Source organism: Ovis canadensis, chromosome 14, assembly GCF_042477335.2.
Source record: "Ovis canadensis isolate MfBH-ARS-UI-01 breed Bighorn chromosome 14, ARS-UI_OviCan_v2, whole genome shotgun sequence".
NCBI classification, from domain to species: Eukaryota; Metazoa; Chordata; class Mammalia; order Artiodactyla; family Bovidae; genus Ovis; species Ovis canadensis.
Genome location: NC_091258.1, coordinates 64,984,731 through 65,010,138, shown reverse-complemented (window position 1 = coordinate 65,010,138; position 25,408 = coordinate 64,984,731). Strand labels below are relative to the sequence as shown.

The following is a 25,408-nucleotide window of genomic DNA, read 5'->3' as shown; positions in this document are numbered from 1 at the left end:
TCACTGAACCACCTGGGAAGCCCTTGAATCTTGATTAGGCAAAGTCAGTCGAGATAATCCATCACCTTGCCACAGATCGGCTGACGGGACATGACAGAGTCTGCTTGATGATGGGGTTTCTGACAAGACAGAGACGGGAAGCCTCCTCTCCCAGCTTTGGATGTGGTTGTACAAATGATGATGGAGCTCTGGCCACCACTGTGCAAACACCGACATGCTGAGGACAGCAGGACAGCAAGGTAGGTTCTCAGTGACTTTAGGAACTGCTGAATTAATGACCCCTGGGTATCTCCATCCCCGCTCTTTCTGTTATGCTGTATTACATTAGGTATTCCTTACTGCTCTTGAGAGTCCCTTGGACAGCAGGGAGATCAAACCAGTCAGTCCTAAAGGAAATCAACCCTGAATACTCATTGGAAGGACTGAGGCTGAAGCTGAAGCTCCAATACTTTGGCCACCTGATGTGAAGAGCCGACTCATTGGAAAAACACCCTGATGCTGGGCAAGACTGAGGGCAGGAGAAGGGGGTGACAGAGGATGAGATGGTTGGATGGCATCACAGATTCAGTGGACATGAACTTGGGAAAACTCTGGGAGATGGTGAGGGACAGGGGGGCCTGGCGTGCTGCAGTCCATGGGGTCGCAGAGTCAACACAACCTGGCAACTAAACCACAACTGCTCCTACACCGGCACCTTTGTGTTTGACGTTCCTTCTCCCTAGAATGCCTCCCACTCGCTCTCCAGACCTCTGCATGGCCCTCTGTCAGCCCTTTTCAGGTCTTCATTCAGATGACACTCTAAATCCTCTCTGCATAAAAGTGCACCCCAGAACTTCCCTGGTGGTTCAGTGGCTAAGACTCCGAGCTCCCAGTGCAGGGGGCCTGGGTTCCCTAGTCAGGGAACTAGATCCCAAATACTGCATCTATGAGTGAACATGCTGCAATGAAAAGAACCTGCATGCTCCAAAGAAGACTAAGATCCTGTGCGCCACCACTAAGACCCTGCACGGCCAAATAAATAATAAATATAAAATATAAATGCAATTTTTTAGAAAGGGCACCCCTTTGGCAGCATCCGCACTTCTCTTCCCAAACTGTGTTTTCCAGAGTCCTCATTATGATATGGAATATCATGATGTGAAGTGTTAGTCACTCGGTCTTGGCGACCCCATAGACTGTAGACCACCAGGATCCTCTGTCCATGGGATTTTTTCAGGCAAGAATGCTGGAGTGGGTTGAGATTTTCTTCTCCAGGGGATCTTCCCGACCCAGGGATCGAATCCGGGTCTCCTGTCTTGCAGGTGGATTCTTTACCATCTGAGCCACCAGGGAAACCCAAATGAGAGGTTTATTATCTTCCTCTCCCATAAAAACATAAACTTCCTGAGAGCAGGAGATTTTGTTTACTCAGCGTCCCCCATGTCTACAACTGTGCTTGATGTATATAGTATTGTGATCGATACATTTTTGTTAAGTGAATCGCTTCAGTTCTTCTCGTTGGGCTTTCTATTACTTTCAGCTGTGAGCAAATGTTCCTGGCATTCTGTCTGCGGTGAGCTCCTCGATTTTATTATACCTCTCTGCTCCGTCCTTTGGATCCAAAGCTTGCTTTAAAATGACGCTCACTCCACACTGAGCATGTGATCTCAAGGCTCCCGGACCTTGCCATCTGAATCCCCAGGGTATAGAGACCACATCGGGGGGCCCACTTGAGGCTGCAATATCAGCAAAAGGAGGTCCAAACCACTAGGCACTGTGCAACGCGATTCATTCAGCTTTGGTGACAGCTAGGATCAAACCCATCAGTCCTAAAGGAAACCAACTCTGAATGTTTATTGGAAGGGATTTGAGCAAACTCTGGGAGATGGTGGAGGACAGGGGAGCCTGGCGTGCTGAAGTTCATGGAGTTGCAAAGCACTGGACACGACTTAGCAACTGAACAACAGCACAGCTGAGAGACTGTGCCGGACTGAAGAGGGCCCATGGTGGGGCTGGAACGGGCTGCTCTGAAAGCCTGAGGAGCGGGTGTATTTTGTCCTCAAGCCCCAGCTTGGCTGCCAGGACCTTGCTAGACCCTGAAGAGGGGAAGAGGAGGAGCTGTTCTCTAATGTTCTTGAGAAGAGATACAGTCTGAGGGAGTAGCCTGGTATTGGGAACCTCCTAGTTTGAGGAAGGATGTTTATTTAGTCTTTGGGCCCCCCAGTACGAAGGAGAATGTGTAACCTTGGAAGCATCTCTCATCCTAGGAGGAAAAACAGCCTGGTCTGAGGAAGGAGGCACAGCCCTTGAGGCCCTTGGTGAGGAAAGAGGGCCAGACTTGAGGAAGCCCTAGTCCGAGGGAAGAAGCGCAGCCTTTGGGGTCCCAGCGTAAAGAAAGAGGACTAGCTTTGGGGAATCTCTGAGTCTGAGGGAGGAGGCTCACCCCTACTTTTTTTACTTTCTCACGGAAGCTTCCAAACCCCTAGAAATGCCCTGGTAGGGGGACACCATCTGGCGGAACAAGCACGGAGGCTTCGGGGAGGGGGTCGGGGGTGCAGGCGGGCTGGCTCAGGAGAGGGTCGCGGTGCCCAGAGCGACGGTCAGCACCAGCAGGGCGAGGCGGAGGCCAAGCGCCGCACCCGAGTGGCACTTGGGGTCCAGGATGGCGCGTTGCCTGGCGTTGCAGACGGGCGGGCCGGCCAGCCGGTGGCCCGGGAGCGCCGGGAAGCCCTCTTCCTGGCACAGGTCGCGGGTGCCGCAGCCGCGCACGCTCAGGTTCCAGCCGCCTGCGGAGACGAGGGTGGGGCCGGGGGCGTGAGGAGCCTGGAGGACTGCAGTCCATAGGGTTGCACAGAGTTGGACTTGACTGAGCAGCAGGTACACACCAACAGGAAAATACTTAACCACAACTGTTGGTGTTATTTTTTAGGTCCTTATCTTTTAGCCATATGTGGAAATGCTTATGGTTGAGTAATGGGATATCTGCGTGTATTCAAAATAACATGGGGCCTGGGTAGAGATGAAACAGGATCGGCCATGAGTAGATAATGATCACAGTTGGGTCAAAGGTCCACAGGGCTTATAAAACCGTTTACTCTTATATTTGCGTTTGAATTTCTCCATAATAGAAAAGTTAAAAAGAAATGTAGGCCTCACAGCACAGTCTGAGTTTATGTCATCTTGCCCTGAACTGGAGTACACTTCCTCAAAGAGCCATGTTTGTGAGTTATGGTCCCACACCCCCCATCATGCACACCCACCCACACATGTACACACACACACGCACACACACACCTCAATCACAGCCCAGATGAAGCCCAAGAGACCAGAGAACAAACCGTACAAACACACCCAGACTTCCCGCTCACCGACATATCACCCCTCCTCCGGAAACACCCGCACACTTACCCCATTGTGCACAAAAAACCAACTTCCCCAGTTCATCCCTTCCCTGGACAGTGATCGATTAAAGAGCTATTCAGTCCACCTGAGCCTTATTCACATTTAACAGTGATAACCACCAACACTGCTGCTGCTGCTGCTGAGGCGCGTCAGTCGTGTCCGACTCTGTGCGACCCCACCAAGCTCCCCCGTCCCTGGGATCCTCCAGGCAAGAACACTGGAGTGGGTTGCCATTTCCTTCTCCAATGCATGGAAGTGAAAAGTGAAAGGGAAGTTGCTCAGTCGTGTCCGACTCTTAGTGACCCCATGGACTGCAGCCCGCCAGGCTCCTCCACCCATGGGATTTTCTAGGTAAGAGCACTGGAGTGGGTGCCACTGCCTTCTCCGAACCACTAACAGTGAATGGCATCAATTCCAAGATGCAAATCCCTATTCCCCAACACACACGCACACACACACACACACACACACACACACATACACACACACAGAGTTTAGTCACTCAGTTGTGTTCTCTTTGCAACCCTGTGGACTGTAGCCCGCCAGGCTCCTCTGTCCATAGGATTTCCCAGGCAAGAACACTGGAGTGGGTTGCCATTGCCATTTCCATCTCCAGGGAATCTTCCCAACCCAGGGATGGAACCCGAGTCTCCTGTCTTGGCAGGCAGATTCTCTACCTGAGTACATGCATATATTTTTGAACACTTTGGAAGACAGCTGTCTTCCTGTCTTCCCATCACCTTAGATTTGCTGACATGCCATACATAACCCTTACTATGTTCTAGAATTATGCTATTCAGTATAGTAGCCACTAGCTGTATGTGGCTCTTGAGCCCCTGCCATGTGGTTGGTTTGAACCGGAATGGGCTATGAGCGTAAAACCCACGTGAGATTTCAAAGACTTAGTAGGAAAAAAAATGAATGTAAGATATCTTGTTTATCATTTCTCATGTCATTTGCATGTTGAAATGATAACTGTTGGATAAGTTGGGTTAAAAATATATATTATTCGTTTGGTGGAAACCAACACAATTCTGTAAAGCAATTACCCTTCAATTAAAAAATAAATCAATTTAAAGTTAAAAAAGAGAAGCCAGAAGAAAATATATTATTCAATGAATTTCACCTTTTACCTTTTGCATAAGGCTAGGTGAGGTGAGGTGAGGTGAAGTCGCTCAGTCATGTCCGACTCTTTGTGACCCCGTGGACTGTAACCTACTAGGCTTCTCTGTCCATGGGATTCTCCAGGCAAGAATACTGGAGTGGATTGCCATTTCCTTCTCCAAGGAAGGCTAGTACAAGTCTTTAATTTGCATATGTGGACATTGTATTTCTTTTGGACAGCACATATCTAGAAGCTGCATGGATTATCTTATTTAATATTCATAACAGATAAGAGACTTTGATCATCAGATGGGGAAATTGAGGCACAGACAAAGAAAGTCCCCTGCCCAGGGTCACCCAGCTCATAAGGGCTAGGATTTGAACCCAAGCAGCCTGGCCCCAGAGTCCTGCTTTCCGCCCTCTACTGCATCACCTCTCTCATGAACTCATTTCATCCTCATCAAACCCTGTGAGGTATGCTTCTAGCATCCCCACTTATCAGAAGAGAAAAATGAGGCTAAAAGAGATGAAGGTGCTTGGGCCACACAGGGTCAATGATGGGACTGGGCTCCCCAAACCCAGGCATGCCTGTATCCCAAACCAGTGTGTTCAGACTCTCTCGTGCACACGTGCTCGCACACAAACACACATCTTACCTGCTTCGGACACCAGGTTCACGTGGATACACTCCGTCTCCCTGCTGGGACACTGCATGTAGAAGGAGGGGCTGCAGGGCCCCGAGTGGCCCCCAGGACATGTAGGGCTGATGTCAGCCGGGAGGGCTCTCAGGACCTCCCAGGGTCTTTTGTGTGCTCACAGGCTCTACTACAGGGGCATGACCTTAATGGGATTTCCCAGGGAGCTGCAGTCAAGGTGGCTTAGGGCAACCTGACTGGTAATGTGGGTTGAGTGCCCACCCTCCTCAATCCAGGGCAAACTCTCCTCCAAAGTCACCCCACCACCTCCTTGGCCTCCCATCTGACCACTTTCTGGTGGCAGCGCACCGAGAGGACTGGGCTCTTGGCAGTTGCCTTGGCAACAGGTGGTGTTGACCCAGAAGCCAAAACCAATGCTGTAGGTCAAGGCAGAGATGGAGTTGTCAGGTGTGCAATCCTTGGAGGCCACACAGGAACCGTTTCTCCAAGCGGCAGAGTTAGTTGCACCTAGGACTGGAAGGATATGGAGGGTGGGTTCATGAGAAGCAAATACGAGCCATCTTCACTCCCCCACCAGGGACTGAACCCACACCTTCACGGGCACCCTCTGCTGTGAAAGTGCTGAGTCCAAATCACTGGACTGCATGGGAATTCCCCAAATCATTGTTAAGTCATGAAGTCTGTCTTTTTATCATTGTGGTAAAAATATGTATATACATAATACAAAATTTACCTTCTTGGCCAGTTTTAAGCGTGCAGTTCAATAGTGTTCACTATATTACATTGTCGGGTAATACATCTCTAGAATTTTTCGTTTTGCAGAATTGAATCTATCACCATTCTACTTTCTTTATCCAAGATTTTGGCCATTCTAGATACTTCATGTAAGTGGAATTATACAGTATTTATCTTCTTGTGTCTGGTAAGTAAGTAAGTAAGTCGCTCAGTCATGTCTGAACTCTTTGCGACCCCATGGACTGTAGCCTACCAGGCTCCTCTGTCCGTGGGATTTTCCAGGCAATAGTACTGGAGTGGATTGCCATTTCCTTCTCCAGCAGATCTTCCCGACCCAGGGATCGAACCCGGGTCTCCTGCATTGTAGACAGACGCTTTACCGGTCTGGTGAAGCTTCTTTATTTTTAGCTGCTTTGCCATTCAGGAATTCCTATGACACTGCAGCATCAGGTTTTAAACTCCCATCCTCCGTTGCAACCAACCTCTGTCCTTCATAGCCAGGAAAGCGTTACCATGGCTGGAATTGAAGCAGCAAACACAGGAGGGCAAGGGAAGGTCTTGGATGTCTTCTGTCCCGCTTCTGCCTGTCCTCCCCCGTCCTGTCCCGGGGCGCTCACCTGTGATGCCCACCGTCTGAAGGCAGTGGCTCCTGTCTTCAGTGCAGGGGAGAGGGTTGCAATGGTGGAGGTCTGAGCAGGTGAAGCACGTGGTGACCTTAGCCTTGCTGCGGGCCCTGTAGGGACCTGGGGGGAGAGGAAGATGAGCTGGCTGGAGGATGTGTGTGTGCGCGTGCACACGCGTGTGTGTCAGTTTCTGGGCACACAGCTATATGCTAGTGACGGTGCTGTGTGGATGCACTTCTGTGATGATGCAGTTTGTGTGTCTGAGCACCCAGGCCTGTTTCTCTGTGCACACGTGGTCATGTGGCTGTACACGCATCTGTTGCCCTCTGTGTGTTCTGGAATTGTCTGAAGAAAGGTAGGAATGTTTGTGTGTCTGCTTTCGTGAGCCCCTCTGTGTGTGGGTGTCTATGTGCATTTTTGTGTTTCTGTGTCTATGTTGCTGTGGTTGTTTAGTCGCTAAGTCGAGCCTGACATTTTGCAATCCTATGGACTGTAACCTGCCAGGCTCCTCCGTCCATGGGATTGTCCAGTCAAGAATACAGGAGTGGGTTGCCATTTCCTTCTCCAGGGGATCTTCCCCACCGAGGAATCGGACCCCATCTCCTGCATGTTAGGCAGATTCTTTACCACTGAGCCACCTGGGAAGCCCATGTGTCTGTGTAGGAGGCTGGTCTAGGGAGTGTGTGTTTCCAGCAAGGTTTAGGGTGCTTGGATATACATGTTGGTGCACAGATGTGTCGGAGAAGGCGATGGCACCCCGCTCCAGTACTCTTGCCTGGAAAATCCCATGGACAGAGGAGCCTGGTAGGCTGCGGTCCATGGGGTCACGAAGAGTTGGACACTACTCAGCGACTTCCCTTTCACTTTTCACTTCCATGCATTGGAGAAGGAAATGGCAACCCACTCCAGTGTTCTTGCCTGGAGAATCCCAGGGACGGGGGAGCCTGGTGGGCTGCCGTCTGTAGGGTCACACAGAGTCGGACACAACTGAAGTGACTTAGAAGCAGCAGCAGCAGCAGCAGCAGCACAGATGTGTATGTTAGCTAAGTGTTTCAGTGTGTGTGTATATTTTGTACTTTCGTGTATTAATATTTGTGTGTTTGTACCTGTCTCTTTCCCAGTCCATGTGCTTGGATCTGACAACTAACCTTCATCTGTGTGTGTCCCTGCATACATGTGTCATATATCCACAAGGACTGTACCCACAAAAATTCCATGCTCCATCTCCCAGTTGTCAGTAATCCTAGTTTGCCCTTTTCCTCTTTCCACGTTGTAAATTTTAGCTCTCAAGCCTACCATTTTTTTCTTCATCGTCATCATTCATTTAATCCTCTGATTAGTTTTGAAAAGTAAACTGCCTAACAGCTGGTAATCTGAGATAGTAAAGGTGAGAATGTTCCTGCTTTGCCTGTAAATTCAGCAAACATATCTTCTTTATCACAGGACTGTCTTTGCTGTGCAGGTTCTAACAAGAGTATTTTCTATGCCCCCAGGGCTGAGGGGACACTGAATCCAGGTTTGAAAATTACCTTTGCTCCTCTGAAAAGTCTATAATTCTGCTCAGCTGTCACTTAAAAACCTGTTGCTGGGACTTTGCTGCTGGTCCAATGGCTTAGATTCCACTCTCCCAATCTGGGGGGCCCGGGATTTCATCCCTGGTCAGGGAACTAGACCCCACATGCTGCAACTAAAGATCCTGAATGCTGTAGCTAAGACGTGGCACAGCCAAATAAATTAAATAGATATTTTACCAAAAAACCCACAACTGTTAACCTGGTAAATACTATCTCAATTAACATCTCTCTTTTCTGGAAGACAAAGACTATTGTGAGTGTTCTTTGGTAAGCCAAAAGAAGGCTGTTGTCAAATCTGTCTTCTTTCACAAGCCAGGAAGTGAAGAAAATGAAAAGACCATCAGATTTCTTCCAGACCGAGTTTAGATCTCAAATCTCAGTTACACAACAGGATGTTCTCGTTTTGACGTAGGGCTCCTCTGCAGGCGTGTTTTGGGTGCTAGGATGTAAATGCAGATGGTCTGTGGATGTGTGCCAATAGGATTTTCTGCATCCCGGTGTCAGGTGGTGTGAGTGCGTCTGTGTGCATCTGTGTGAGCTCGCACCTGCGCACATACAAGTAATTGCAATTTCTGGGAGCTTGATGGTAGGGAGAGGGGATACTTGGGAACACATAAGATCAGGAAGGGTATTAGGGACCCAGAGAGGGCAAAGAGGGTAGAGTCTCAGGAAGTCAGTGTTCAAAGCACCTGGCTGGGTGGTAGGAGTCACACAGCCGCATTCAGGCTTGGTGATGAGATGAAATCCAGATGCTTCCGGGCCCAGAGTAGTATTCGCTAGCAGGTGGCAGATCTCTGGTGTAGCACAGCCTTTCAGGGTTTGGGGGGGGGTCCCTGCAGAAACAAGGTAAACCGGCGGGGGAGGCTCAGAGCTTGAGTCTTCTCACCTTGATGTCTGTCTTTCTCTGTGTGAAAGTTTCCAGCTCTCTTGATTGTTCTGTATGATTCATTATCAAATCTATCTGGTCATTTCTTACAACCTCTTGTTGCCCACTCATTTGAAGGATTCTAACTTTATTCCTTCATATATGTCACGTATAACTACACCATGTTCTGTGGCTGCTAATTATAATAGCTGAGTTCCTTGTGGACCTATATCCGCTATTTGTTGCCGCTGCTATCATTCATGGTGGTTTGTTTCCTTGTGCGTTTCATGGGCTCTGGATTGGGAGTTCACATGGGGTTGATGTCATCTGTGGGAGTCCTGGGGGCTTTTCCCTGGAGAGGATTTGCCTTTGCTTATACTGAGATCAACTGGCCTGTGCATTGTCAGATAAGTCAGATCAGCTGACTCACTGGAAAAGACCCTGATGCTAGGAAAGATCGAGGGCAAGAGGAGAAGAGGAAGACGTGATGAGATGGTTGGATGGCATTATCAACTCAATGGTCATGAGTCTGAGCAAACTCTGGGAAACAGTGAAGGACAGGGAAGCCTGGCGTGCTGCAGTCCATGGGGTCACAAAGAGTCAGACAGGACTTAGCAACTGAACAACAAAATACTGAGAGCTAGGGGTTCTACCAACCTGGGATCATTTCAGCTTCCTTCCAAGATCCCTGACTTACATAGGGGTTACACAGTCAGTTCTCCAACCATGCTGTGGACCCAAGATCTAGTCACTTAAAGCAGGCTTTTTTTTTGCCCACACTGAGAAGCATGTGGGATCTTAGTTCCCTGACCAGGGATCGAACCCACACCTCCTGCACTGGAAGGTGAGGTCTTAAACATAGGACCACCAAGGAAGTCCGTTAAAGCAGGCTGTTATAAGTATTTGCTCTCAGGACCACTGTGCATTACATGTTCACTCACTGATCTTCTGATTTCTGCTCACATTTTAGTTTTCTTTGGGGACCCTTGGAAATCTCCCTCAAGCTCCCAAAATCATGGCAAAACTTTTGTACAGCATCTAGTTCATCTGTGAACAGTGGAACCAAGGGGGATGGGTGGTGGGAGCAATCCATCCTGGAAGCAGGCTAAAAGATTAGAGTGTATTGCCTGCGGAGCAGTTAAAAACAATAAAACCAACCGAAAGTCAGTCTGCTTTTTATTATCATCATATACCAGCATTTCTAAACAGTGGTAGTGACAAATACCTCTCTCCACCAGAGCAGACCCCTCCTACCATTCTCGTTCCTCTCACGCCCACCCTCCGAGCATGCCACTGTTAACAGAAAGACCCTGCAGAGCATCCAGTCCACCAGACTGCTAGCAGCAGAAGCCCAGACCACTTCTCTCTCTGACTCTTCACAGGTAATCTAGTCTCTGATCACTGTGGTTGTGTTCCAAGCCTTTTGTTCAAAAAGCCTCTGCTCCAGCCCTGTGCAAACACGTGATGATTTAAAAATCCACCTGCAGGGATTTCCCTGGAGGTCCGGTGGTTAAGACTCCACCTTTCAACGCAGAGGATGCTGTTTCAGTCTCCGATGGAGGAGCTAAGATTCCACATGCCTTGTTGCCAAAAGACCAAAACATAAAACAGAAGAGATATTGTAACAAATTCAATAAAGACTTTTTAAAAAATGGTACACATTAAAAAAAAAAATCTTCCCTGGGGTAGGAAATGGCAACCCACTCCAGTATTCATGCTTGGAGAAGCCCATGGACAGAGGAGCCTGGCAGGCTACACAGTCCATAGGGTCGCAAAGAATCAAACACAACTAAAGCGTCTTAGCACGCATATCTAAGGCTTAATAATAATAAACTTATTTTTTACCTTAAAAAATAAAATAAATAAAACGTGCAAATTCTTTAAGACCAATAGGTGAGGGTCTATACCTCCTCTCCAACGAAACCAGATGGACTTCTGTGATGATTTCAATCAATAAAACACAGAAGACACGACAGGGTGTGAATTCCAAGGCTAGGTCATAAAAGACCATGCAGCTGCCACCTTGTTTGCTGGAATACTTGCTCTTGAACTCTTCGGCTGCCATGTAAAGATGGCGGCGGCCATGATGTGAGGAAGCCCAGTGAAGAGAAACCACACAGAGAAGCTTTGAGATTACATGGAGAGAGAGGTGGGCCAACCAGCCCCAACTGCTGCCTCGTTTGCGGCATTAATCAATCTATTGGAGCTCCAGCCACTGTATAAAAAGCCCCAAGGCAGCCACAACGTAAGGAACGCCAATGTAACCAATGTGGAGAGAACACATGGAAAAGCCCAGATTCTGCACATACGAGATGCTCACTAAGCCCCTAGCTGCCCCTCAGTGTCAGCTCCAGCAGCCCTCTAGCTGTATCTATATGAGAGAACAGAACTTTCCAGATGAGCTTTTCCTGAATTCCCAACCTACAGAAACCATAAGAGTTAATAAAATGATTGTTTTAAGACACTACAGCTAAGAGACGTTTAAGTAGCAATAAATAACCAGAACACACGTGCAAATGACCCTCCACACTGGTTTGTGCAGATAGCGTGGAGGCCAGCCAGGCAGCTGACCTCCTGAAGGGAACCCTTACCTCCATGCCATGTCCCACTGAGGGTGAAGCACACCGTCTGGTTTCCAGTGCAGTTCATGACCGAAAGGGAGTCACACAGGCCCAGCTTATTCCTGGGAGAGTAGTGGCACTGCACCCCGTTGGGCTGGGCTTTGGGTCTTGCTTCTGGTGGGAGTGGCTGTAATAAGAGTGAGATGGGGCTGAGGGAGACCCCCCCGTTCACCCCCCTTTCCCCACCTTCAGTTCTTGCTTCTTCCACCCACCACAATCTTCCTCCAAAGTGAGACCAGTCTGGTCTGAGACACCTCCTCCTGGTCCTTGAAGACTGATTCCAAGGAGCAGTGAACAGAATCAAAGGTGGAGTTGGCCCCATGCTTTCCATTTGTCCTAAGGAAACCTTCATGCTGAAGTCCAAGGGTTCTTTCATTCATCCCACAAACATTTCTTGAGCACCTACCCTGTGCCAGGCCCTGTTTTCAAGACATTGGCCACACAGACAAAAGCCCTCCCTCTAAGACCCCAAATTCCAAATGTGATGAAAAGGTGATGCTGTTATTTTAGATTTTAAAATATTGTGGCGTTTTACAAAAGAGTAGTTCACCACCATCTGGTTAATTCCAGGTTCTCCACCATCTGATTAGTGTTCAGAGCTTTCTTAGAGATCTGAAGCATTGAAGAGGAAGCTATTTAAGCATATTTTTTTTCCTTAGTCAAAACAGCCACAGATTGTTTTAACATGGGTTTATAGTGAAACATTGGCAGATACAGAAAAGTAGAGAACTGTGCTGATTAATAGATGGCTTCTCTCTATACGTGGTTATTAAATACTTAAACTGTGGGTGGTTCCCTTTGGGATGTGCTCTGAGTATAAAACACACCCTAGAGGGTGTGTTTTCAGAGGTTTCATTTGGGAAAAGAAAGTAAAAATATCTCATTAATAATTATATATTGACTATCACCATGTTGAAATAATAGCTTGGATATGGTACCTGAAGATCTATTCTTAAAATAAATTTCGCCTACTTCTTCCTCCTTTTGAATGTGGCTACTAGAAAAGCTTTCATTCTCGGTATGGCTCACAGTTTATTTCTACAGACAGCTATGGGCATCTCGCATGCGTGTATGCTAAATCACTTCAAAGGCCAGTTGTATCTGGCCCTTTGAGACCCCATGGACTGTAGCCCGCAAGGCTTCTCTGTCCATGGGGATTCTCCAGGCAAGAATACTGGAGTGGGTATCCATGTCCTCCTCCAGGGGGGTCTTCCCAACCCAGGAATTGAACCCAGATCTCCCGAATTGCAGGCGAATTCTTTACTATCTGAACCACCAGGGAAGCCCTACCAAGGACAATTACTCCAGTACACCTGAAACTAACACAACATTGTAAATTAACTATACTGCAATATAAAATGAAATATAAAAATATTTAAAAAAACTTAAAGAGCAATAAAGTAAAAATACGGACTTCTCAGGTGGTCCAGTGGTTAAGACTCCATGCTACCAATGCAGAGGGTGTGGGTTCGATCCCTGGTCAGGGAATTAAGATTCCACATGTCATGTAGCGTGGCCAAAAGATAAAAATTAAATTAAGATTACCAGTAGAAGAATCCAAAAAAGAACAGATATATGTGTACGTATGACTGAATCACTTTGTTATTCATCTGAGATTAACACAACATTGTAAATCCAACATAAAATTTAAACATTTTAAAGGAACAAAAAAATAAGATAAAAATGATCAGTAGAAGAATCTGGAAAAGCATGGATATGTGTATATGCTTATTTTGAAATTTAAAAGAATGAAAAAAATGAGACAGTTGCTCCAAGTATTCTAAAGTAGTCTCTGCAACATTTCTTTACACATAGGAGCTTTGTCTGATGCGGTGATACTCCTAACTGACAATTTATATGCTGACTAGCACACCCCGCTCTCAGCTCAGACCTGGATGTTGTATTTGGCTGATGTGCACAGTTTAGGAGGGGGGAAGTCCCAGGGGTCTGGACGGATGGCTAGTAGCCCCAAGTGTGGAGCTGTCTAGAGTCTCCTCACTGATACGCCTGCCAAATTCAAAACTCCTTCTCTGGGAAAAACAGCCAAGCAACAAAAAGTGATCTTTATCACCGTTCAGAGCCAAGTTTGGAAAAAGCCAGCGAGGAGATGCTCACTGTCAAGGTTGAGCAAGTGCAAAGTCAGCACCAGAAAATGAGCATTTCCCCTTACCCTAGACCAGAGCCCATCACCAATCATGACATATCTTGTTCTGTTAGACTAGCCTTCAGGCAACCCCTCTCCCAAGGAGAAAGAAGAGTCTGGGGCTTCTGTTAGGCGCCACCCCCTCCCCCCACAATAACTCCATAAGTATAGCTACAATTTATAGAATGTCTACTCTGTGTCAGCTTTGCAACGTCTGCCACTCTGGCACAAATTATTGCACACCCATTTTCCAGATGAGAAAACTGAGGTTCTTCTTGTCCCAATCAGCCAGGCAGAGCTGGAGACTAAGGCCAAGTTCCCATGACACCCCAGCAGGATGTGTGGCCCCCAGGGCCTGGCCAACAGACCTTGTGGGGTAACACTGCTGCAGTTGTCTTCACAACAGGCTGTGTGGATCCAGAGACTCAAGCCAGGACCGTAGGTCAAGGAGTAGACAGCTTCTCGACAGTCCCCAGGGGCCACGCAGGACCCGTTCTTGATGATAGTCCCATTTGCTGGTGACAGAAATTGAGGATGGGAAGTTAGAGACCTCCCTGCCCCAAAGTCCTCCGGGACCTCTGCCCCCTCTGCAGCAATCCCCACAGATCAGTCTGGGGCTTCAGATGGTGTTGAGACCACCCCCCCAATCCCCACCTCCCCACTGCCATCCCAGCAGCCCTGAGCTAGCTGAGCTACGAGGTATGACCAGAGGGGGCTGGTCCAGGCCACTCTCCTCCAACCTCTGCCCACCCACTTTGTCCATCCTCCCTACCCACCCCCGACCCCGGCCGGCCCATCCCCTACCCAGCTGCAACTGGCTAAGCCAGCAGGAGTCCTGGGCCGGAGGACAGGTTTTCTCCATGCAGTTTCCCAGCAAAGGGCAGACTGGACACGTCTTGGCAGTCCCTGTGGGGAGAGAGGGGTGATTATACCTTGAGATTTGAGAAGGAGGAAGGGAGAACACACACACTTACTCACACGCAGACACCCAAGTCAAGAGTAGAGCTAAGAGGGACTTCCCTGGCGGTCCAGTGACTAAGATTCTGTGCTTCCAATAGAGCTAATGGTGGTGGGAGGGCTGCTGGGAGAAGATCAACGAACGTTTTCCTGGTGGTGGGTGAATGGCATTCCAGGTGGGTGAAACATTGCAGGCAACGGTTGGTAGCTGAAATCAGCATCTCCAAGCTGGAGCTTAGGACAGTCTGCATGTAACCTACCAATTCTCACCATGGAACTCTTTCTCCAAACATCTCCCCCCCTCCCCCACCAAGTCCAGAACTGAGCAGATAAGAGAGTCATTTCCTGAACTTCCCGTGTGGTCCAGTGGTTAAGAATCCACCTGTCAATGCAGGGGACATGGGTTCTATCCCTGGTCTGGGAAGATCCCACATGCCGTGCAGCAACTAAGCCCGTGTGCCACAGCTACTGAGCCTGTGCTCTAGTGCCGGGGAGCCGAAACTACTGAAGTCCTGACACCCCAGAGCCCGTGCCACCCAGACCTTGTGGGGTAACACTGCTTGTGCCACCCAAGGGAAGCCACCACAGTGAAAAGCCTGCACACCGCAGTATGAGAGTAGCCAGCCCCACTACTCTCCCGCAGCAGCCAAGTGAAAAGTGAAGTCGCTCAGTCGTGTCCGACTCTCTGCAACCCTGTGGACTGTAGCCCACCAGGCTCCTCCATCCATGGGATTCTCCAGGCAAGAGTACTAGAGTGGGGTGCCATTGCCTTCTCCAGGGAATCTTCCCAACCCAGGGATCAAACCCTGGTCTCCCACATTGCAGGCAGATTCTTTACCCTCTGAATCACCAGGGAAGATCTATCCTGAACCAAAGGTAGCAGAATCATAAGCAGAGGGAAGATAGTCAGGTGAGGTAAAGGAATAATAAATTATTATTAATAACTCACCTTCAGGCAGGGCCACTTATGGCCTGATGTTGTTCTAAGTTCTTAAAAATCTCTTCAAACAAAAATTTTTGTAAGTTTAGAATTATGTTTTATTTGGGGTATTCCTGAGGTCTTAAGCCCAAGATACAGTCTCTTAGATAGCTCTGAGGGACTGTTCCAAAAATGTAAGGGAGGAGTTTTCTGGAATATAGTACAGTATAGGAGTTTTTGCAAAAACAAACAAAAAAAAAACAGATAGTTGAACACCAAAAAGTTACTATTAAAGAAAACCCAGAAGTATCAAGTTATTTAATTTTGCACTTTTCTATCCCCTCTAACACAGTAGTTCAGTGAATGCCCTGCCCCCAAGAGCCCCCCGAGGCAGAGTCACTATCATCCTCATTTCACAGATAGGGGAACCAAGGCATAGAGAGGTTAAGTGGCTTACTCAAGGTCACACAGCTAAGAAGTGGCAATGCCAGGATTTGAGCCCAGGCAGCCTGGCTCCAGAACTACGCTCTCAAACACCCCATCCAGCTGCCTCTGCCGAACAAAAAGCCAAGATACAAGAAGCTGGCACTGGGACTCCCGTCACCCCCTCCCTCTCCGAGGAACCACACACAGTGCAGCTTGCCTTCTGGGATTGCCAGAGCTCCCAGGAGCACTCGAAGGGGGAGGAGCGAGAACATGATCCTGGCTGGGGAGGAGGAAGAAGGACCAAGGTGCCCTGGCCTTTTATTCAAGGGCCTTGTCTAGGGTGTCAGCCCCGGAAGAGGGAGAGCAAACAGGCTGGGCAGATAGAGTCCCACCTGCCAAGCTGGCCACTGGGAGCCGGGGAGGGGCCTAGAGAGCTTGGAGATGGGGAAACTGAGTCCTGAGGGGCTTGGGGGACAAGCCAGAGGCTATTCAGTGAAGCCAAAGAAGGACAGTTGGCCTGTTTTTTTTGTTTTGTTTTGTTTTCTTCTTTCCTTTTTTGTCCTTTTTTTCCTCCCCCAACCTTTTTTTGTTTGTTTTTTTGGCATGTTACTGCTATTAATATTATTACTAATAGGTTTGCTGGTCATTTTATGGGAGACGTTAACTCATTGGATCCTTCTAATAATCCTACAAGCCATTATTATTAACCCTAGGAGGCATATTCCAAAATATTTGACCAGGGACTTCCCTGGTGGTCCAGCAGTTAAGAATCTACCTGGCTGTGCAGGGGACACAGGTTCAATCCCTGGTCAGGGAACTAAGATCCCACGTGCTGAGGAGCCACTGAGCCCACATGCCTCAGCTAAGACCCAACACAGCCAAATAAAAAATAAATAAATATCTTTTAAAAATATTTGACTGTCAGTCCAGGGCAGGCTCTGCAGCAGTAACAATTCAGCCCCATTACTAGAGCGCTGTCCTGGTTCCCTTCACCAACCTGGTGATTCTGTTTTAGTTAGTAGAACTTGGGGGTGTCTAGGAAGACCCAGACACACCACGAGTTGGGGAGCAGCCAGGGTCTTGGAAGAGCAGATTTCTACCAACCAAATCTGGTTAAAGTCTCAATATTTTAACAGCTGGTACGGTTGCAATCAGCCCTGAGTTTCCCCATTTTACAGAGAAGGAAACTAAAGCTCAGAACAGCCCAGGCCCTTGTCCGAGGCCACAAGGTGAGGATTCTGGCACAACCAGGATTTGAACCCAGGCCCCACTGACTTGACTGTTGGGCTCCACCAAGAGGGGAGAGGGAAGACAGCGCGCCCCTCCTGACGAGGCCCACATTGCTCTCTTGCCCTCACCTCTGCAGAAAGGCTTGATTTGCATATCTGCTCAATGGGAATAAGATCCATCTCAACCACCACAAAGGGCCTTTCAGTCCCAGTGCTTGGAATGTCTCTTCACCAGCTTTGAGTCCCACCTGCCTCTCCTTTGAGAAGTAACTCTGGGGCTGCCCCTTCCCTCTCGTTTGGGGCCTCGGTGTGTTGAACACTGAGGTCCATTTCTTTCACCTCTGAAACCCTTATGATTTGAAATCAGAATTGATCATCTTCAACGGGCAGTTCCATCTTCCTGCAAGCTCTGGCTCTGACCCCTGCCCTACCCCCAGGATCTATATCAGGTGTTAGGAAACCACAGCTTGGCTGACACTTCACAGGAAGGATTAGACCCTCAGGGCTCCACCAGTCCCTAAGCAGATAAGAAGAGAGATATATCACTGCCCTGGTGACACTAAAGTGGGATCAACCCAGGGCCCTCAGGAAAGGCTCTGTTGGCTACATTCCTGTACAGGTGATGTACACTAGCGATGCTCAGGCTTCAAGGAAACCACATGCCAAGGAGGGTGAGCACTGAGGAATCAGAAGGCCAGGGTTCAGGTTCCAGTTCTGCCTCCTCAAGCGGGATAATCTTGGACATTTCACACCCCTGAGTCTCAGTATTCTCATTTGTCAAAGAGCGCACGTAGGAGGGCTTATGTCATAGGGCTGCCGTGAGGATAAAACGAGCTGATGCATCAGAGAAGAACGCTGAGGACAACAGGTGCTCGATGGTATCATCGCCTCATCATCTGCTCCCCATTGTAACCGTCATCTTCTGGCAGTGGGCCTGGCAAGGCTGGCGTTGGGCTCCCCTCTTGGCTCAGAGGAGAGATCCCAGCAGAGAGAAAGGACCAGTCCAAGGTCACTCCACAGGCCTTGCTGGGCTTTCCAGGCTCCAGGGCGGGGCCCTCAATCAGGGTGTAGAGTCAAGGAGCCTATTTGGGAAGGTACCAGTCCTAAAGAGAAAGGCAGGAGGCTGGGGCGGGGCGGTGTCTCTTCTCTCCATGGGATGGGATGCTGTGGCAAAGACGAGTCTAGGGAGGAGGCCACCTCCTTCCCAGGTGGATCCCCAGCCTCTTGGTTCAGGAGAGGTGGGAAGAAGGGAGAACAGTCCCCAGGGAGCCTGGGGTTCTTGGAGGAGGGAGCAGCTCCTGGTGCTTCGTGAGTAGCAGCCAGTCTCCTCAAAGGTTAGCTGATAACTGAGGCTGAGTAAACAGGTCGAGGTTTTCTGAGTAAAGATTGTGAAGGGCAGGAAAATGTCCCTTCCATGCCTCCCTGCCCTTAATTTAAAACCTGGAGGTGGGGGACCTCAGGGCAATTCTCTAATGCATGTCCAAGCAAATATTCCCAGGGAGCTGAGTGATGAATCCTCCTGCCAAAGCAGGAGATGCAGGTTCAATCCCCGGGTTGGGAAGATGCCCTGGAGGAGGAAATGGCAACCCATTCCAGTATTCTTGCCTGGAAAGCACCACAGAGAAGCCTGGCAGTCTATAGTCCAGGAGGTCATAAAGAATTGGACACAAATGAGCACGCACCCACCCCCCTTTTATAGACAAACAACAGTATATGATACACACAATTCTGCCCCTAGATTTTTCCACCTGACAAACAGGTAACCTGAATTACATAATTTCCTCTGTCTTTTTCCTGGTGGATAAGCATACCTCTTGTACTGCTGCTGCTGCTGCTGAGTCGCTTCAGTCGTGTCCGACTCTGTGCGACCCCATAGACGGCAGCCCACCAGGCTCCCCCGTCCCTGGGACTCTCCAGGCAAGAACACTGGACTGGGTTGCCATTTCCTTCTCCATACCTCTTGTACAGTTTGGTACAAACCTCTTGTACAGTTCACTGTAATTACAAACGGCTGCGGTGAAAAACATAGGTGCAGAGTTCCACGTTCCCAGAAGCGGTGAAGTGTTTTTGCAACATCAGGAACGTTTTCTACATTTGTAAATTTCACAGCGATTGCCAAACGCCCGTCTGTTTACACTCCTGTCAGTAGTGTGGGGAGTGCCCATTTCCCCATAGACTCCCTAGCTTTGTGCATCATCCAGGTGTTTTATTTTTGCCGACCTTAGGAGAAAGGGGCGTGGCAGGACACCATCCTGTGTGTGCTCAGCTGCATCCGACTCTTTTGCAGCCCCATGGACTGTATGCAGCCCACAAGGCTCCTCTGTCCATGGGACTCTCCAGGCAAGAATACTGGAGTGGGTGACCATTTCCTCCTCCAGGGATCTTCCCTACCTGGGGATTGAACCCCCATCTCCTGCATTGGCAGGCAGATTCTTAACCACTGGATTACCAGGGGAGTTTTGCCATTGCGTGTCTTCTTCCATCCTTTCCTAATTTTTTGTCAGTTCACAGGAGCTATATCCATGTCCTGTGGCTGCCACAGCAAAGTACCACAAACTGTGTGACTCGAAAGAGCAGAAATGTATTATCTTGCAATCTAGAGGCTGGAAGTCCAAAATGGAGGTGTTAACAGGACAGTGCTCTCTCCGCAACCAGTCAGGGGATCCTTTCTTGCCTCTTGGCAGCTTCTAGTGATTTGCTAGAAGTCTTTGGCTGGCAGTTTATATCTCCAATCTCTGCTCTCAGCGTCACATGGGTCTTCTCCCTGAGTCTCTGTTGTCACCTGACCACCTTCTTATAAAGACGTCATTCACATTGGATTAGGGGACCACCCTACTCTACTACGGGTCTTCTCTGGTGGCTCAGACAGTAAGGAATCTGCCTACAATGCCGGAGACCCAGGTTCAACACCTGAGTCAAGAAGATCCCATGGAGAAGGGAATGGCTACCCACTCCAGTATCTCTTGCTTGGAGAAATCCATGCATGATCAGAAGAGCCTGGTGGGCGACAGTCCATGAGGTCGAAAGGAGTTGGACACGACTGAGTGACTGACACTTTTATTTTTCCTCTCCACTCTGACCTCATCTTAACTCATTACATCAGCAACAACATCCTTGTTTCCAAATAAGGTCACATTCTGAGTACAGGGAGTTAGAACTTCAGCATATCTTTTTCCTTGTTTGCTTCTTCTTCTTTTTTTTTTTTTTAAATAGGCACACCCTTCAGCCCCTGATTGGAGCTTTTAATCTATTAGCAATATTAACTCTCAGATCACAATGATTATTTCTGCTACTGTTACCTAAGTGGGGAAACGTAAGCTGCCAAGAGCTAGAGGTAGGAAAATCTTTCATTGCACAAACTCAGCAAATGTTTTTCCTCTGGCTCCCATCCTCTCTCCAAGCCACTGTAATGTCATGAAATCAGGGGGAAGCGTGGCAAAGAGGACTAATGGAGGATGGTCTGGAAAGAGGCTGGGGGCTCCCCGCCCCTGGTTCTTGCCCCACCAGGACAGCACAGTAGTTACCCAAACCCAGTATGGTAGTTTTAAGTGTGAGCCGCAGAGCCTTGGGTCCAAATCCTGACTCTGTACTTCCAAGTCATCAAAGGCAGGTAACTTAACCTCTCACATGTGCCCAGTCCCTAAGTCATGCCCCACTCTTTGCAACCCCGCAGACTGTAGCTCACCAGGCGCCTTTGTCCATGGGATTCTCCAGGCAAGAATACTAGAGTGGGTTGCTATTTCCTCTTCCAGGGGATCTTCTAGACCTCCAGCAGCTCTAATCCACATCTCTGTCTCCTGCATTGCGGGTGGATTTTTTTTTTTTTTTACCACTGAGCCACCTGGGAAGTCCAATAACCTCTGGTATTCATTTGCTATTGTTGCCATAATAAATTACCACCAACGTACTGCTTTAAAGCAAAAGGAATATATTCTCTTACAGCACAGGAGGTTGAAAGTCTGAAATGAGTTTTTTTTTAACATGTAATTACACATTTATATATTCATTTATATTTATTTATACGTTATATATTTTATTTATGGACTGCGCTGGGTCTTAGTTGCAGCATGCAGGATCTTTAGTTGCAGCATACGGGATCTAGTTCCCTGACCGGGGTTGGAAACAGGGCTGCCTGCATTGGGAGGGCAGGCTTAGCCACTGGACCACATAAGAAATCCTTGAAATGAGTCCTAAGGGGTCCAAACCAAGGGGTTAGCAGGATGGCACTCCCTCCAGAAACTGTAGGGGCTCAGTGATCACTTTGCCTGTTTTTTAGTAGCGAGAGCAGCCCCTCTTCGATTCCTTGGTTTGTGGCCCCTTCCTCCATCTTCAAAGCCAGCAGCAAAACGTCTTCTTTCTCTGACCCCAGTTTCCTTCACTCTGTCTGTAGTCGCCTGCCTCCCCTGCCCCCCCTCTATGTTGACACTTGTGGTTACACGTAGGGCCCACTCAGATCTTCAGGATAAGGGATGTCCCCACCTTAAGCTCCCTGACTTAGTCGCACCTGCAGAGACCCTTTGTTCACATGAGGTAACATCACAGGTTACAGAGCTTAGGACCTGTATCTCTTGGGAGGTCATTGCTCAGCCTAAGGCAAGAGATAGATGCGTGCCTCCCTCCTGCCCAGGGTAAAGGGATTGAAGATTCATCCCCAGCGGGCTGAAACTCTAAGAGGAGAATAGCAGGACAATTAAGAGAGGAGGTCAGGCCCTGCCTAGACCACACATTTCTTTTTCTCAAAGTCAGGAGATTGCTCCTCGGAGGCCAAAGGGGAGTTACGACTACAGGTATTCTCTACCCATGCACATTTTTGGTAGAATTCATCTTGGCTAAGAGATGCGTGTGCACACATGGGAAGATCCTGAGACGCATCACCTACGGACTGTGAACCAGTCCAGTCAAAATGATCGGCCAAAGGAAACCCAGAAGAAATGCCCCATGAAAGTAATTCAAACTGCACGAAGGTACAACTCAAGAACTCTCTCTTTGAGTCCCCTCGAGTGTCTCTCCACACATACTGTACTCTTTTTCCTCTTAATAAATACTTGACCTGCGTCACGACTTTCTGTCTTGGTGGAAATTATTTTCTGCAGAGCCAAAGGGCCAGGACCCTTGTCACTGACCACCGGTCTAGTGGCTAGGATCTGGTGCTCTCACCGCCGCGACCTGGCCTCAGTGTCCGGCTAGGAACCCAAGCCCCGCTCCAGGACATCTCGGGTCAAGGCCACCTGATCAAGCCTACTACACCTCTCGGAACCTCAGTTTCCTCAACTGTGAAACAGGGGATTGTGAGGATTCACCAGGTTATATAGATAAAGCACTCAGACCACTCTCCTGCATGGCTACAGAGCCCCATCAAACCGAGAGGCAGAGGTCCTCATTCACAGTGTCCCGCTTTGGGCCTCAGTTTGTCTATCTGGAAAAGGGGGGAAATGGGGTGAGGACTTCAGGGTCTCCCAGCTCTGCCGCTGCTGAGGATAGGTCCTCTTTTGTCCCTCATTTTTGTAGAGGGAAAGGCGAGGGCCTGAGAGGAGATGTCCCCCATCTGGGAGGTAGCCAGGCCAGGATGGGAAAGCCCATGAGTATTGCCTGTCAGGCCTCCTGGAGTTGGGAAGGTAATAGCTACAGCCCCACCTCCACCATCAGCCCAGGCCAGAGGGGGTCACTTCCTCAGTCAGATGGCAAGAGGCGGAGGGGATTACACACACACACACACACACACACACACACACACACACACACACACACACAGAGTGTCTGTCAATCTGCCTCCACTTTTCTCTCTTTGAAGGCAGCAGAGGGTCCTTCTAGCAAACTCTGTCCGTTAATCTGTCTCTGCCTCTGTCCTGGGCTCTCAGCTTCTTTTGCAATGAAAAAATATTTAATTTTGATAAAATGCATATAACATAAAATTTGTCATGTTAAGGGTACTATTCAGTAGCCTTAAATACATTCACATTGTTGTGCAGCCAATCTTCAGAATCTGGGCATTTAAAAAAATTTTATTTTATATTGGACTATAGTTGATTTATAATGTTGTACTAATTTTAGTGGTACAGCAACGTGATTCACTTATACCTATACACACATCTGGTCCCATCACGTCATGGTAAATAGATGGGGAAACAGTGACAGACTTTATTAGGGGGCGCTCCAAAATCACTGCAGATGGTGACTGCAGCCATGAAATTAAAAGACGCTTGCTCCTTGAAAGGAAAGTTATGACCAACCTAGACAGCATATTCAAAAGCAGAGACATTACTTTGCCAACGAAGGTCTGTCTAGTCAAGGCTATGGTTTTTCCAGTTGTCATGTATGGATGTGAGAGTTGGACTGTGAAGAAGGCTGAGTGCCGAAGAATTGATGCTTTTGACCTGTGGTGTTGGAGAAGACTCTTGAGAGTCCCTTGGACTGCAAGGACATACAACCAGTCCATCATAAAGGAAATCAGTCCTGAATATTCTTTGGAAGGGCTAATGTTGAAGCTGCAGCTTCAATACTCTGGCCACCTGATGCGAAGAGCTGACTCATTTGAAAATACCCTGATGCTAGGAAAGACAGAAGGCAGGAGGAAAAGGGGACAACAGAGGATGAGTTGGTTGGATGGCATCACCCACTCAATGGACATGAGTTTGAGTAAACTCCGGGAGTTGGTGATGGACAGGGAGGTCTGGTGTGCTGCAGTCCATGGGGTCGCAAAGAGTTGGACATGACTGAGAGACTGAACTGAACTGAACTGAACTGATACATACATCTATTCTTTTTCAGTTTCTTTTCCCATTCAGATTATTACAGAGTACTGAACAGAGTTCCCTGTGCCATCAGTAAGTCCTTGCTGGTTATCTATTTTAAATATTGTTGTTGTTTAGTCACTAAGTCGTGTCTGACTCCTTTGAGAGCCCATGGACTGTATAACCCGCCAGGCACCTCTGTCCATGGAATTTCTCAGGCAAGGATACTGGAGTGGGTTGCTATTTCCTTCTCCAGCGGATCTTCCTGACCCAGGAACTGAACCGACATCTCCTGCATTGGCAGGAGGATTCTTTACCACTGAGCCACCAGAGAAGCCGTATTTTAAAGTGTGTGTCGAGTCTCTGCGTCCCTCTCCGATTTCCCCTGAGTCTGGCTGTGTTTGGCACCTGGCGCTCTCACTGTCTCTCCTTTTCTGTCTGCCTCTATCTCTCGATCCCTCTCCCTCTATATTTCTGCAGGAGATTTTCCTCTCCCCAGCTCTGGGGAACCCCCGAAACCCTCTGGACCTCACCCAGGACCCCACAGGCAGGTAGGAGCTGGGTGAGGCCCACGTGAGTCAGAGGAGGAAGGAGCTGGCATTCCTGCTTTTTTTTTTTTCCTGGAACTGTCCAGGTTCCAGCCTCCTGCCCTTCTCCTCCCATAACACGTCACTGGACCTCACAGTGTGTGTCACTTAGAACAAGTCAGAGACAGAGGCAGCGAGGGAGAAAGAGCCAGAGACACAGAAGTGGATGACAGAGTCGGAGAGACAGGGAGAGACAGAGAAAAAGAGTGGGACTTCCCTGATGATCCAGTGGCTAAGACTCCATGCTCCTAACACAGGGGGCCCGGGTTCAGTCCCTGATCGGGAACTGGATCCCACATGCTACAATTAAGAGTTCTCCTGCTGCAACTAAGACCTGGTGTAGCCAAATAAATAAATATTTAAAAGAAAGAAAGAAAGAAAGGAGCAAAACGGACATATTGAAAAAGACAAAGAGGGACTTGCCCCTGGCCATCCAGTGGGTAAGACTGTGCTTCCAATGTGGGGGTGAGGTCCAGGAACTGCGGTACCATATGCTTCACAGCCAAACAAAAAAAAAAGACAAAGACACAGAAAGGGAGAGACAGATGGACAGATTTCAGAAAACTAGAGCAGTCTGGGGTGGGAGGATGGGAGGGCTCCGAGTTATTTCTCTGTCTTCAAATAAAAGAGGAACTCGTAGTCCATAGTGATGAGGTCATCCGGCCAGGAAGTGGCAGTGCCAGACCACACCGCTCCGTGAACTAACAAACCTGAAGCTACTCTTCACCGAGAGATGCTTCCACCCGCCCCAGACCCATTTCACAGCTGGGAAAAGCAAGGATCCATGGAGTCAAGCCACCTGCCCAGGGTCCACCAGGAGCAAGGGGCTGAACTGGGTCTCAAGGCCGCCTGGGCCA

General features: G+C 48.7%; 1 protein-coding gene across 4 annotated transcripts; it reads right to left on the bottom strand.

Moving 5' to 3' along the window:
* Positions 1-1,809: 1,809 nt before the first annotated feature.
* On the bottom strand, positions 1,810-20,310 carry LOC138418961 (uncharacterized). Of its 4 annotated transcripts, XR_011248810.1 has the most exons (12): positions 19,045-20,310; positions 14,507-14,608; positions 14,071-14,217; positions 11,530-11,686; positions 10,846-10,996; positions 10,420-10,518; positions 8,763-8,906; positions 6,494-6,619; positions 6,257-6,393; positions 5,490-5,654; positions 5,142-5,193; positions 1,810-2,765 (listed from the first exon to the last, which is right to left on the bottom strand). XR_011248810.1 is itself a non-coding variant. In XM_069550994.1 (9 exons), exons 4-9 carry the CDS (start codon positions 11,585-11,587, stop codon positions 2,462-2,464), a joined length of 849 nt encoding a protein of 282 aa, XP_069407095.1. In that variant the 5' UTR covers positions 11,588-11,686; positions 14,071-14,217; positions 14,507-14,608; positions 19,045-20,310; the 3' UTR covers positions 1,810-2,461. The 4 variants fall into 4 exon arrangements, 1 of the variants encoding a protein (XP_069407095.1); XR_011248811.1 differs by lacking the exons at positions 8,763-8,906; positions 10,420-10,518; positions 10,846-10,996; XM_069550994.1 differs by lacking the exons at positions 6,257-6,393; positions 10,420-10,518; positions 10,846-10,996.
* Positions 20,311-25,408: the final 5,098 nt, after the last annotated feature.